Source organism: Conger conger, chromosome 18, assembly GCF_963514075.1.
Source record: "Conger conger chromosome 18, fConCon1.1, whole genome shotgun sequence".
Taxonomy (NCBI): Eukaryota; Metazoa; Chordata; class Actinopteri; order Anguilliformes; family Congridae; genus Conger; species Conger conger.
The window spans coordinates 23,740,134-23,755,437 of NC_083777.1; the positions used below are offsets into that span (position 1 = coordinate 23,740,134).

At 40.8% G+C, this 15,304-nt stretch overlaps 1 protein-coding gene across 1 annotated transcript; it reads left to right on the top strand.

Moving 5' to 3' along the window:
* Positions 1-3,265: 3,265 nt before the first annotated feature.
* On the top strand, positions 3,266-14,172 carry degs1 (delta(4)-desaturase, sphingolipid 1). The gene is made up of 3 exons (XM_061228835.1): positions 3,266-3,622; positions 10,001-10,743; positions 11,505-14,172. Exons 1-3 carry the CDS (start codon positions 3,541-3,543, stop codon positions 11,649-11,651), a joined length of 972 nt encoding a protein of 323 aa, XP_061084819.1. The 5' UTR covers positions 3,266-3,540; the 3' UTR covers positions 11,652-14,172.
* Positions 14,173-15,304: the final 1,132 nt, after the last annotated feature.

The window sequence follows — 15,304 nt, forward strand, 5'->3', positions numbered from 1 at the left end:
CAACACCCTAAACTTTATTTTACTTGTGGTCTGTATGATTCAGGTCGGCTTTTCAGTAAGTATATCGCAATATTTTGGTTTCGTGCTTTCATTGTCTAAAAAAATCTATCCCTGGATTACTTGCATGCTTGGTTGTGTAAGGTGTGTTACAGTGCACCAGACATCATCATTTCATCACAATGTCGAGAGCGATTTCCTGATAAGGTTGCACTTGTAGACAGTTTTACAGAGGGGCTAATGGCAGTAAAGTCCAGCTACGGGAACAGAGGCCCATGGAGAGGCAAAGATTAAATGACAAATGCTCAGGTGTCTTCATTTACAGACAAACACAGGTTGTTTTGTGTTACTCCACTTAAAGTCTGATTGTGTCCCCTTCTTGGCTGCTCCTCTATGTCATTAGATTAAAGAGTGGATTGGAGTTCCATGTTATTTTAAGTTGGAAGAATAGCTTGCTGATGCTGCATTGTATTTCAGGGGTAAGCACAAAAGAGGACGTTGTCAGGACAGAGAGACGTAGGTGTTGGCGACACAGGACAGTTGGCCAAAAGGACAATGCTCTTCAGCGCTGACCTGTGTCTGTCCCCAAAACTCATCAGAGCGGCTATCTTGTTTTTATCTTTCACAGATCCTATCACCATTTCAGAAATGTGAGTTTGTTTTGGTCCGCTATGTGAGCTGCTCCCATTGTCTCTGGCAAAAGATGCACGTAGTCAAAACCTTTAATCCGCCCAGCCTCTGAGGTAGTGCCATGGCACTGTGAGGTGTTCTTTAATTCCCCACCTAGTTTCAGCATTCATTCTCTTAGGGCAGGTTTCTCACGTTCATGAACAGGATTACTCTAATGACACACTGACACTATTGTTGTGCAAGTAAACAAAGGCCAACAGGTTGTCCCAAGACCCTGGGATTTCCTTCTGCTTACTGTATTTAAAAGCCTTGTCTTGCCCACTGGATATTTATGTGTAGTTGTTTTTTTACTCAATCTTTTAAAATAATTATTTTGGCCATCATAAGCTTCTGTTTAAAAAAAAAAAGAAGCCACACAATGGAACTTGGGACTGTGTAAAACATGACTTTCACTCATATGCATTGCAGGAAACACAGTAGTGGCTTTCCTGCAATGCATACCAACATGTAAAGTGGGTCAAAGGTTTGCTGTTATCTGACCCTACAGGTACACGGTTTTCTGCATGTTAAGTCCATTGTAAGATAAGATAGGATCTTTACTTTCAGAATTACAATCAGATTTGTACTTGTCAGATGAATCCACTCAATAATTTTGCACAAGAATGTTGCCTTACACGGTGACAATGTATGGTGCTATATTGAAACGTATACTGCAATACAATAAATAGTACATCAATATGCACTCACTGAACACTTTATTGGGTATTTATTAGACTTATTTTTTTGACTTATTGGTCTTCTGCTACTATCCACTTAGAAGTTTGATGCGCTGTGTGTTCAGAGATGCTCCTCTACATACCACTGTTGTAATGTGTGGTCATTTGCATTACTGTCACCTTCCTCTCAACTTTGACCAATCTGGCCCTTCTCCTCTGTTTTTTGTTTTTCGCACTATTCTCTGCAAATTCTAGAGCTCTGGAGTGTGATGAAAATCCTAGGTGATCACAGTTTCTGAGATACTAAAACCACCCCGTCTGGCACAAACAATCCTTCCACAGTCAAAGTCACTTAGATCACATTTATTTTCCATTCTGACATTTGGTCTGAAAAACAGCTAAACCTCTTAAACATGTAAAAACAATATGAACCAAGAATGCTAATAAATTGGATATCCATATGGAAAATATATTTAGATACATAATTTAAAAGATTATATTTCCATCCCAATATCAAAAAGTACTACATTTAGCAATGGGTGACAGTGCCAAATTATCATATCTTTTTGGCCCATTAAGAGCAGAGAAACCCTTTGTGATTACAACATTTCCTATCTTTATTTTCCTTACAGAATAGGAAATGTTTCATGCTCCGCACAGCCAGACACTACAACACACAAATATCTCTTGAAATAAGAGTAAGATTGCATTATTTTCATTATCCAATGTGAAAATTGTCTTGTGTAACCCTTACTCGGATAACTACCTCTAGCGCGTGAACAGTTAAGATACTGCAAATATGTTGTTTGCACAATCAAACATGCTCTTTTTGTTGACCTGGAACTGGAGCTGTTTTTTTTTAAGACTGATGGTGTGGATGGAGTCCAGCTTATTTTATTAAATAAAAGATGCGCACTACTCAGCTCAATGCTGTTCCCTAGAACTCATTAACATCCTTTAAACTGATAAGATTTCAGGACTGCTGGCTCAATGCAAAATAGAGGTCAATTGCCAAGATTTTTATTTCCAATCTCCTGACCTTCAGATGCTGAGTCAACATGCATGGAGGAAGAGCGAGTGAGAGTGTGCGTGTGTGTCTACGTACCAATGACATTAAATTACTGGCATCAGGCTTATATTTGCTAAAGTTTTACTAATTATTTATTTGTTAGTAGAGATATCTACAATTGTCTCTAAGCTGGATATTTTAGTTTGCCACATTCAATTTGTATACATGCAGGTGTAATTTTCCCTATAGTTTTTGCCATGATCATCGTAATGGTTGCGTGTAAATGCATTCAGTATATATGTTTTAATGTCCAGGATAGCTTTTAAACAGGATTTTTAAAGTTACTGTGTCAACGTCATACAATGCGGATCTAGCCTGCCCTGTATTGTTTGTGGGGGAAGTCTCAACTAATACAACCTGAAACAAATCTTTGAAAACTTTATGCTGCTAGAGTCAATACTCTCGGGAATATTTTAAAAGCCCTATCCCCTTTGTACTCATTAGAACATTACATCTCTCGGGGTCAATTAAGGAAGAAATTACTCCGTTATTTCAGAACACCCTCCTTTGTTGGCTGCAAGTGCAAAAGTTGTTTTATAACGAACGAATATTTGTGTCACTTCAAGCTAGACAACTGTGTCAATGTGAAACAATATTGGTCTACAGCGGTAAACATCCTTCAAAATGAAAATAAAATGTTGAAAGTTTGACCTTACCAATATGGCGCATGGGCATTCTGAAAATGTAATGGAACGAAACGTGAGTTTATTTTATAGATTTACAAAACGATCTGGATAGTTCGACATTCTGTTTTCTTCCGTACACATTGTACTGTTTGCGTATTTTTAAAAATATTTTAAACGGATATTTTCCCGATCCCGAGTGTCAGTAACGTGAAGTAGGAGGGACAAAATACACGTTTTCCTTATCACGTAACGCCAGCTCCATCGCTTGCTCCATCCAGCGTCGCCTCTGGGCTGAAAAAATTTGGCTGATACCATAATCGTGCTAAATGCCGGGTTGCTTCGCTAGCTGGTACAAGCTGAACTGACGTTTCTGTAGCCAGTTGAGCTGGGTGGGGTTTCCTACGGCTAGCCTAAACGCAGACGTAGAATAAAGTTGCGAGGCTGGAGATTATTTGTAATTTAGCTAGCTGACTGGACTGTTCACTGGACAAGAAAAGGAGAAATGGGCAACCGAGTCGCTCGCGACGATTACGAATGGGTTTACACCGACCAGCCACATGCTGACAGGAGAAAAGAAATTTTGGGTGAGCCATTTACCGCGTTGATTTTCCCGTGTTAGTGAGCTAACGTTAGCCAGTGAACTAATGGAACTCTGCTATGGAGTGTAACCCGTCTTGTCTGCACCGTTATACAACATTTAGCAAGCTAGCTAACTTGGGTAACATTACACTGAATGTTGGATAGCAGTAGCACCTGGCTAGAGATTGTAACTAACTAGCTAAACCCTTTCATTTGCACTTTAGCGAAATCAATCAAAACTGATGGCCAACTAACGTTAACTTGCAAAGTAGCTATTAAGCACACAACCCAACGTGAACCAATTTGTTCATAGTAACATTAGTTGGCTAGCAAGGATATATATAGCTAGTTAACTTTTGTAGTTGGCCTACTAACTAGTCTAACTAGCTAGTGGTTAGTTGGTTCCTTACGTTAGGCTAGCTAGCTAGCATAGCTACACTTTCAAGATTTAATTCGCAAAACATTACCTTCCATTGATTAGCTATAGTTAATTGTTAGCTATGAAACCATAACTTATTTAGTCAGGGTAACGTTAATCAATAATGTGGCAACTTAACCGTATTTAGAGCAAGCAACTTAGCTAGTTTGCAATGCAAGCTTTGCCAAGTTAACTAATGACTCGTGGCTAAATGGGAACCGTTAGCTAGCAGCCAGTTAACGACTAACGTTAGCTAGTCTAAGGAAAGGCAACCACTCCCTTAGTTAGCTAGGCTATATTGGTGTCTTTCGGTAGCTAAATAGCATATCCATCTAGCCAGTTTGAACATTGTTTTAGCGTCCTGTGTGCTGACGTGAAACCAAGTTTCCGGACGCTTTGTGGAAAGTCCAGTACAGACATGTTGATAGCCGTAAGAAAGAAAAACCATATAAAGTTAGAACGTTTCTCTTGATGTTTCTGAATAGTATACATTCTAACTTTGCAGGCTTTAGTGGATTTTGCTTACCTTGTGAAATGCGCTTTTGTACATCTGTTTAAACTGTAACGTTAACTGGCTAAATTGCATTTTTAAAATATTGATTCCACTAAGTTACTAAGCATTGTATATATACGTTCCAATATTTATAAAACATTCAAGATTTAAGCATAGCTAGACTAGAGCTAACCGTTTTAATGTGAGTTGCAATGCACAAGTAACGTTATTAGTAACGTGTAATTTCACGTCAGGACATCAAAAGTGAATTGCTTAGTAACACTAATGGATTTAAGGGGAATAGTTAATGGGAGTTAATCGTACAACTAGAACCGGAAGTGATTTTGTTCCAACTAGGCCTATATTGAGTAACGACGTACCGTTTTACTTTTGTCTGTGTGCTATTAGGTACTGCTTATCTTCAGCTGTGACACCTCTCGCTCGTACGCATTTGAATGGCTAAACCCAATTTACTGCACGACGTCACGCGTTAATATACACCTTAAATACTTTAGAGCTGTTCTCATTATGGCGAATGTTTCCTTCATTACTGTGCAGGGGGGCTGCACTACTTTGTAGCAGTACAAAAAGGTCTTCCCTAAGTAGCTAGCTATATTTTTATGACTGCACTTAGCGTATTTGCTAAGCAGTTGCCGTTTGCAATAATGACGTTGGAAATAACACGTCCTTCATAATCACTGGAGCAGTTCCGTGAAGTGTTGCAGTTGGGGACAATTGCCTGTCTGAGCGTCTGACAAAAACGTCTTTGATCTCGAAATGTTTACATTTTACATTCCCATACTTTGACAGCCCTCACCCAGATAGAGCGACTTCCAAAAGTGCTTTGAATTTTAGTGTGACAACATTCACCAGCTCACTCATAGCAGCACATCAGAGTTGCTATTGTGTTTCCAACTGCATTTCTAATGCACATGAGAATATTGAAATCTGTGCATTTCTAGGCATCGTGATCAGTTTTATGGAAGTTGGTCTTTTATTGTTAATGTGGCTATTGTTCGACATTGTTAGTATATTGCTGGTTACATTTTGTTTCGTTCATTCAGACATAAATCCATGAACGGAAGTCAAGCATGGTTTTGGTTTCCAAACCGGGCGAATACAGAAATTGTCTGTTCTTTGTAGGTGAACATGACAGGCACTTAAGGTAATTGCCTGGCGGAGGGTACTCTCTTTTGTATTTGGACACGGCTTGGTGGTATGAAAGCATAGTGTGACAACAGAAACTTACTCTGTCTGAATAATTTAACAGCACACACCTTATAGCGTGCACTGTGGTTTGCTGTGGACAGTACTAGTTACAAACTGAGCCTCTTTCTCGGTATCATCTTCGTGATGCGTCCAATGTATCGTGATACCAGGGGTCATAAATACGTTTTCTGCCACAGACGGTGCTTATTCCCGGGTTCCCCATGACGTGGAACCGTCTCTGTGCCATAAAATTCGTGTCATCCCAGGAACATGGCTAATGTACAGTAGCTCTTTTATTTTTACTTTCTCTACTGAATCGCCTGCCTAAGGTATGTAGTTGTGCATTTGAGACGTGTCCCAAAAAGCTCACTTTCCGTCTAGGCTGTGATGCAAGACATTCACAAATGCTTTTTCACACAGACATGTTAATGTAACACATCTCATCTATTTCTGTAATGATTGTTAATGTAACTGCTGCACAGATGTTTGTCCTTTTAAAATATACTACTATTCTTACTAGATTAAGCATAATTGTAAACTTTCTTTTTTCAGAAAAAGAAAATGGTGCATATTGATCATTTTAGCATTGATGCACACATGGCACGTGTTAATGCAACAAACACATTTACACACACACACACACACACATACACACCTACCTCTCATTCTTCATGTGTGGAATGCATGACCAGTGAAGCTCAGTGAAGTGAGCTAATTGGCCATATTATCTGCCTCGCTAGCTAGCCTTGCCAATTTAATTAACTAATGCTATTTAGTTAGCTCGATGCAGTATCTCCCTACCAAGCTATTTCCAACACAACGGTATCTTAAATTTGGGAAAGTGTGATGGATGCTGGTCCCATAATTGCCCAATCACGTTTTATGCATTGCCTCCTCTTGCTGCCTCTCTTCTGTCTTTTTTTACAACCCAAATATTCCATTTGCACTGATACTGTTCATGTCTTTAATTTAATAAGTGTTTTAGACATTTTGATTTGGCAGGTTTTGTTCAGTTGCTATCGCTGTGGAAGCATGAACTAGCTGTCTTGGGGAAGTAATTGTATAACTCTGACACAGCCCATGGACAGTTACATGCTGAACTGTGGCCAAATTTGAGAATGTGTTGCAATCTACAATATGTCTGTCTGCAACTGTCCTCGTGTTATGCAAGAGATTACCAAGGATGAAGTCTTTAAAGTTGTTAGTCTGGTTCAGTACAAAAAATACAGGTATTATTTTAGTATAACAGGTCTGTTGCATGTGCCAAAATACCGCTGTACTTCAAAGGCATGCCAACGTACAACTGTACAGCAACCAAGCTGTGTTTCTGTACCGTTTGCCCCATTTCCAGCAGGCATTTTTGCATCTGTATCTTGACTAATTTCACTGCCCGTACTGAATGTGGGCAAAAAGTTCCCTGAGTTAAAGACATGTTTTCAGTGATGTTGAATGAGGAATCTGGCTGCATTTTTTAGATTAACAGGGCCTTTGCATTATCTGTTACTGTCCTGCTGTGAATTAAAATCTGTTGCTGACTGCTATTTTTTTTAATTTAGTCAACCTGGAAAGAGTGCAGTTGGCCTAAGTTGTTGCATTCACTTGGATGGATTAGATGTGATTGCAATGCAGACATGCCTAAGCTTGAGTGGCTGTTGGATGCTGTGTATTCTTGTGCGGTCAATGCGTCGTGATGTATACATGCCGCTTGTAACCTAAAATCTTCAGACATTTAGATTTTCGGGCATGCGAATTGCAAACTATACAAAAAAACTTCTGCCACTATCTTAGAATGAAACATTGCCTTCTAGGTCAGGTTGTTGCAATGGTAACTTGTCTGGTTTCCTGTCAGCTTCGCTAAAATGAACTAGACTGGACAGGAACGCATTGCAGTGGTGTTACTCTGTGGTAAAAAAAAAAATTCTGCATACATTTCTCATGAAACTTACTATATAGTTTAAAGACTAGCAGAGCCAAGCCCATAGGAGGTTGGTATGTTCCATGCAAGATACCAAAATAAAATCTCCGTTTAAGTGTATTTGGAAAACTGCCACGCACTGCTGATATTTTACTCACACACTTTCTACTTACTTTCATTTAAATCTTTGGGTGAACTGCCCCTTTAAATCTTTTAAGAAGATTTACTGTAGCTTTTCTATGTGTATCTATGTATCTATGTCTATGTTATATGTAAATATTGTGCAAGCAAAATTCACTGTCTCCACAGCTTTTCAGTAACCTAATGTTGATGTAGAGTGACGGGCCAGTGACCTCAAACACTGTCTGAATGAACTGAACCTAGGTGGAGAATACAAGGGGCAAGTTGTGGTTTTGTATCGTTGTCCTGTCTCTCTCTGTGTGCTGAGAGTTCCTACAGATGGTTCTTATCAGCCTTTTTTTTGTTTTACCGTCATAAGAGGGTTAATTCCAGAGGTCATTTGATTTCCGTTTTTTGCCTGCTCGATTTCCCTCACAATGCTCTTGTGTACTCTCCTCTTCGCTGTCCTTAACCCGAGCTCTCAGGCTTTGTTTATATTGAAATCCTGCCCTCTATAGCAGTGTCATTTAGAGTGCTTCACCCTCCTCAAAAGCCACACTGGTCTTGCAAAGAGGCGGTGTTGCGGCCTAGCATTGGGTGACCTCAGTTTGGGGTAATGAAACGGTCTTTATTCACTTATAAACTTAACTTAAGGGTTTTTTTTTTTTTTCTTCTATTCTGTTGGTACTTTTCCTTAGCTTAGTGGTATCAGGTTTTGGGTCCCTTAGGAAATACTAGTGCCTTTCATCTAAACTGAAAGTAAGATTAGATCATTGGAAGATTCGTCAGGTGAGGCACACCCACACACCCTCTAGAGGCACTGTGTGCTGCTTTGGAAAATGCTTTTAAGTGTATTTTAGACAATGAACCCACAAATACCCTCTGCAGCCAAGTATTAACAAAAAAAATTAATACTTCCAAAAAAAACACCACAACCCTTTTTAGCCATATGTCATAAAGCAGTTGGAAGTAAATTGTAAGCCTACCTCTCTGCTGAAGCTAATTGCCCTGTTTCCTCATAGCACAGACTGGCAGTAGCCGTAAATGTAGGCCGTTATCACAATCCAAACATAATTTCACTGTTTTCACTGCTTATATAGTAACTGGAACGTTCTTTATTATTCCTTATTGTCTGAGCTGAAGTTGTTTAGACCGATAACCTCAAGGAACCGTTTTTGATTCAGTTGTCTGGGTTATCTTTAATTTTCAAAGGATTTAGGGAATTGTAATGGTATAGAGTGGATGTAAAAACGATGGTAAAACGCGTGGTGCTCTTTTGCAAACATTTCTTTTTATTGTGTTGTTAAGAAGACAACACATGATGAACACATTCCATTCCTGATTATTATAATTTTTTCCTGGCAAGACTTCTGGCGCAGGCTATTGGGCAGCTGATGTAATCATATTCCAGTCCTGATGCTTGGGTGTGAGCTCAATCCCCTGGCTTGGCTTCCGAGCCGTCATCCCTACTCTATCCTGTCTGCTTTCTGCCTGGCTAAATGAAACGGACATGTAAAAGGAAGGTGGACTGTCTACTCTTCTCTTTAAATATATATATATATATTTTTTTTTCTTTGCAGTTATTAAAGTATCAAATTGCAACTCTAGTAACAGAAGTACATATTTATCAACTTCCTTGTCTGTATTTAACAATGCCCGGCTTGTTTTTCGACTCTTTTTCCACACACACATTACCCACTGACTGTCAAGAGCCCATTGCGCATAAGAGTCCCGAGCAGGGGTCCGTTCCGTTTAGTTTGCCACTGCATCTTTTATACGAAAATGTATGCAAATCAGCTGAGAGCTGATTTTGCTGTTGCTGTTATCGGCAGCTAGTCGGTATGCCAGTATAGCTTGCTAACTGCATCATTGACTTAGTTGAGACTAGCTAGCATGGACAGTAATCATAATGTTGCTTGATAGGCAGCTGCAAAGTAACTAGGTAGCCAACTAACTAAAGTACAAAATTGTTGTATCTAGCTTTAAAATGACTATGATGGCTAGCCTGCTTTTTTGTTAGGTTTTTTTTTTGGTTGATATGGAAATTTCAAGTGTTTTTTGTCTTACTTAGTGACAAGAAATAAAGGTATTGAGATTTGAATGGTTAACATCAATTTCAATTACTAGATTTAAGCAATTGCTACTGTTCTGACAAACGCACAAAACTAGTGAAGCGCATTCAAAATGGTAAATAATGTTTTTGTGATGTTTTCTTTTCTTCCCAATAGCAAAATACCCTGAGATCAAGTCGCTGATGGGCCATGACCCCAGGCTGAAGTGGATCGTGTGCATGATGGTGGCTATCCAGTTCCTGGCATTCTACCTAGTGAAAGATTTGGACTGGAAATGGGTCCTGTTCTGGACGTACGCGTTTGGCAGTTGCGTTAACCACTCCATGACCCTGGCTATCCACGAGATATCCCATAACGCGGCGTTCGGCAACCACAAGGCCATGCGCAACCGCTGGTTTGCCATCTTCGCCAACCTTCCCGTCGGCCTGCCCTACTCGGCCTCCTTCAAGCGCTACCACCTGGACCACCACCGCTACCTGGGCGGGGACGGCGTGGACGTGGACATCCCCACCGAGTTCGAGGGCTGGTTCTTCTGCACGCGCCTGCGCAAGTTCATCTGGATCGCCCTGCAGCCCGTCTTCTACGCCATCCGGCCGCTCTGCATCAACCCCAAGCCCATCAGCCAGCTGGAGCTCATCAACCTGGCCGTGCAGCTCTCCTTCAACGCCGGCCTCTACTGGGTGTGGGGCGCCAAGCCCGTGGTGTACATGCTGGCCGGCTCCCTGCTGGGCATGGGCCTGCACCCCATCTCCGGCCACTTCATCGCCGAGCACTACATGTTCCTGAAGGGCCACGAGACCTACTCCTACTACGGCTCCCTCAACCTCCTCACCTTCAACGTGGGCTACCATAACGAGCACCACGACTTCCCCAGCATCCCGGGGCGACGGCTCCCTCTGGTAGGACACATTACGTTACATTACATTATTACATTATTGGCATTTTGGCAGACGCTCTTATCCAGATCGACGTACAGTTGATTAGACTAAGCAGGAGACAATCCTCCCCAGGGTTAAGGGCCTTTGTCTAGGGCCCAACGGCTGTGCGGATCTTATTGTGGCTACACCGGGATTAGAACCACCAACCTTGTGTGTCCCAGTCATTTACCTTAACCACTACGCTACATGCCACCCCGGGGAGCGGAGTGTACCCGTATTGGTGATCAGTGTCATTTTGGGGCGGGGGATTTTATACTCTAGTCCTTGAGGGGGCTGCAGTGTCTCTGTAGGTTTTTATGGTTTCCTGTCATTCGGCAGTGTGTGTAGGCCTTGGAATCAAGGTGTCGTGTGCTCTTGCCAATTGATGACATGAACCACTTAAGTGCTTGAAACGCGCCAGAAGCCAACAGATGGAGTGACCCTCCAGGACTGGAGTCTTACACTGCTTGATGTTGGCGTGATGTTCGATGAAATGTAATCTTCAAATGTGTTAAGTTGTTCATAATGGCTAAGCATTTGGAGAAGTGAGTCAAATGTAACAATTTTAATATGTAAAATGTATCCAAATGTGACCGGTGCGTCAGGTACCAAATCGGCTTAGCTGGTAGCACGGAAGTAGTCCAAACAGGAATTGTCACGGTCTGTGTTCTGTGAGCTCAACCGTTGAAACGTTGTGGAATCTCGAGAATGATATTTTGTATCCGCGTGCGTTTCTGTTCCAGGTGAAGAAAATCGCTGCGGAGTACTACGATGATCTTCCCCAGTACACGTCGTGGGTCAGGGTCCTGTATGACTTTATCATGGATGATGATCTGAGCCCATACTCTCGCATTAAGAGAAAGCTGAAGGGGGAGGTTAAACAGGAGTGAGCGCCTGTTCTCCCATAGCCTGTTCGCTCTAGAGCCACACAGATCTGCCTGAAACCACCCCGAACTCTGCTTTTGCATATTAATACACTGTAAACATGTACAAAGACGAGTGTACAAAGTGTGTAGGTGAAGTGTGCGTGTGTATTCATATACATATCCCTCTTATTTTCTTTTTGTCTCCCCACCCCCCTCCAAAATAAGAACAATTTTCAGTGTGTTCAACAGTCTGGAAAATGCCTGCTTTCTTCATCAGCACTGCATATGGTTTGTATGTGGGAGAGAACCATACCTCACCCGCAAGCCTGGATATAATTCCAGACTGAACTGGAATGCAGCTGAATGCTAAGGTATTAGTTTTACTTAAAGTGGCCTTAACCTTGTGTGTGACGGCCACTCAACTTCCACGAGTTATGTGGCCAACCTAGCATGAGTTATTTAATCACAGCACATTTTACCTGTTTTATTTCTTTGGGAATGTAAGGAAGCGCCCGATTTATCACATAATGCCACTTTTAATGGCGAGTGGCTTATCTGATGCCGAATTTACTTAAACATAGTAGCTGTTTCACGATTATTCATATTTAATCCCAGTAAGACGACCATATTAGTCCCCAAGATAATGGGTTGGCCTGCAGTTAGATTAGTAAAGAGTGTGACCCCTTTGTCCACTGACTTATGTTGAGTTGAGGGAGCAATTTTGTAATGGGGAGTTGATTGTTTTTTTTAAAAACATTACTCCAAGTTACTGATTTCTAATTCCTGTATATTTAAGATGTATATCCTAGTTCCCTGGGTATATATTTTTCCTATGTGTCAGATGTGCAAACTGAGATTGAACAAACATTTCAGAAAAAATAGTTTGATACATTTTCTTGAATGTATCCTAAGAATTACCTGCCTTCTGTTGTGAGTCAACGCCTAGTACCCCCCCCCCCCAAATCAAGGTCGACATGGAGAAGCCAGAGATGCAGCCCTTCTCTTAACGGTGGGGTGAGGTTTTTTGCACTAGTGAGAAGAGAAGATTTTCCCATCACTTTACAGTGGATTTTGGAGTTTTCTGTCGTAAATTAAGACGTTCTAATATTCTGTCCCCTTAAAAAAAACTCCATCATTGATGTCTCTGCAGAGTCAGATGGGTTCATTTTAGGTCAAAGATCTCCCAGTAAAGATTTACCTGCTTAAAGAGAAGGGGAAAAAAGACCGAACCTAACATCTAACAAGTCCACCATGGCCATGTGATTCCGTGGAATAATTCATCTGATTCTAAAAATATAGTTGTGTAGATATGGTATTTTCAAATTCCTGCCTGGTTGCGCAAGTGTGTGCTGTGCTAGAACTTTCTGCGCAGTGAACCCAGGTATTTGCATTCACAGCACTGTGGCTTTCCCACCACAATGCCTGGAGTGTGAAGCTAAGTAATTTATATCTTTAAAACTATTTATTCATTTGATGCTTCGGTTTAACACTAAACCTGAGACCAAACGCATATGACAAAGACATTCGGGGGAACTTAAATGATAAGTTATAAGAGTAAACTCTTCCTACATTAGTTGTAATACTATACCTTTGCTGTGAAGGTCTCGTTAGAAAAGTGGGTTGATGTTCTGGTTGACTGCCATGATCCTACACTGTCAATGAACCAAATGCAACCCCAAAGGACCAAAAGTTACACTAGCAGAAATTGGTGGCGTGTATCCCCCTTTTTGCCACCATATGTAAGCACATGCACTTACACTGTAGACCAGTGGTTTCCAAACTCAGTCCCTGGGCCCACACATTTATGCTGGTTTTTATTCCAACCACAGTTGCTATTCAAACATTTTTGCGAGATGTTCATTTTTATTTATTGGGTGCTTTTCATCTTTAGAGGGATTATTTACCCTCTTAAGCCAAAATGACATTCAGAAATGACAATCCATGTCATGAAGAATACAATTCCGATGTTCATATTGTACACTTACATATTGCGCTATATTGAATTTTGCTCTTCCTGGCATGCCGTGCTATTTCTGACAATGTGGCTTTAGAGGCTGAACGAACCCTCTAATCACAACAAGCGTCTAATTGAGAAAAATAAATGAATAAAAATAACAATAAAATTCTGGGATTGCAATTCTGGTTGGACAAACATCCTGCATAGGAGGAGTGGGGGGTGCCGCCCTGGACTGAGTTAGTGAGCCACTGCTGTAGACCAATCAATATCTGGGTCCTTAACATTAGCAAGTCACAAACTGAACGTTGTTTGTGAATCTCAAATCTGAAACGGCCTGTTTTTTTCGGAGCTTGCTCTGCTGAGGCGGAGTTGCACATTTATCAGTATTAGTCGAGCTTGGGGAAGCTCTTCAGTTCAGTGAGGATGCCTCTGTCCGGAGGTTCGTTGGTTAGCTTTGTATGTTGGCTGTGTGGATTTTATGTCTACGGCCAGTTGGTGCAGATTCAGTTCTTTTCATCCGTTCAAATTAGTTCCATCCTCGCTTTCGCTTTGCTGTATTAATTTGATTTTAATAAACTGTGCAAATGACATTTTGTCTGGAGTTTTTCTTTCACACCCCACCCGAATTAAATCTAAATTGTAGTTTTAGGAGTATTAATTTAGGAGGCACATTATTGATTCTACAGATACTGCAACTGAAATTTTAACCCCTGCAGTCAAATGTCCATCAGCGTTTATTTTCATTTATTTATTTGCTTCTGATAGCAATCTACAATCCTTCTACACTGAAGGTGGGTTGGCTTCTACAATGTTGGGATTTAGCCAAGACTGGATTTGCTGAAGTGTGTTGACTTAGTTGAGATGGTAAGATCAGTGTGTTCTGAAGACTGAAAGCGACTGGAGCTGGCAGACTGCTTTGGAGAACATATTCTGAGCTGAGGTGGGGCTATGGTTGGGTGTTGCCAAATTGGGATGGGGGAGGGGTGCATGGGTAGAGGGCTGCTATAATGGGGCTTTAGGTAGCTGATAACTGTGGGAACTTGAGCACAGCAGTGCCCTGTTCAACACTGTAGAGTCAAACTGGAAAAACTGGTTTGCAGAGTGCTGGCAATGCAAAGGGTGTACTTTTAACACTTGGGAAAGTCAGTTGTGCTGCCAGTTATTACCTCGTACTGATCGGTGTCTCTGGCTAACCTGCTCCTAAAATCATTTTCTTGACCCAACTCCCTCCCATATTTCCCCTGGTTATGCCCCCCGCCCCCCTCCATCAGGAAATGTTACCTCAGAGGAAGCTTCAATCAATATGAAGAAATGAATTGAATGCAAAGTTCAATTTTAGTTTAGATATTTATTTCAAAAATCCTTTTCAGAAATAAATTAATGATTTTATGACGGATGGATTAGAAATGCAATAAATTTAATGAATATGAAGAAATAAATTGAATACAAATTGTTTTGAGATATTTCTTGAAAAAAATCAGGTTCCAGACTATAGTCTCAAGTCAAAAAAGGGAAAACATTTTTTTTCCAGAAAATCCTGAAAATACATAGTATATTCTTATGTCAAAAAAATGAAAAATACAAATAAATTCTGTGAAAAATGAAAGAATACATAAGACTATAGTCTCATGTCCAAAAGATGGGCAAAACAATTAGAATAATGAATAATGAAATAACATCCTTATGTCCTTATGTCCATTTTTTTGACTCAGATGGAAAG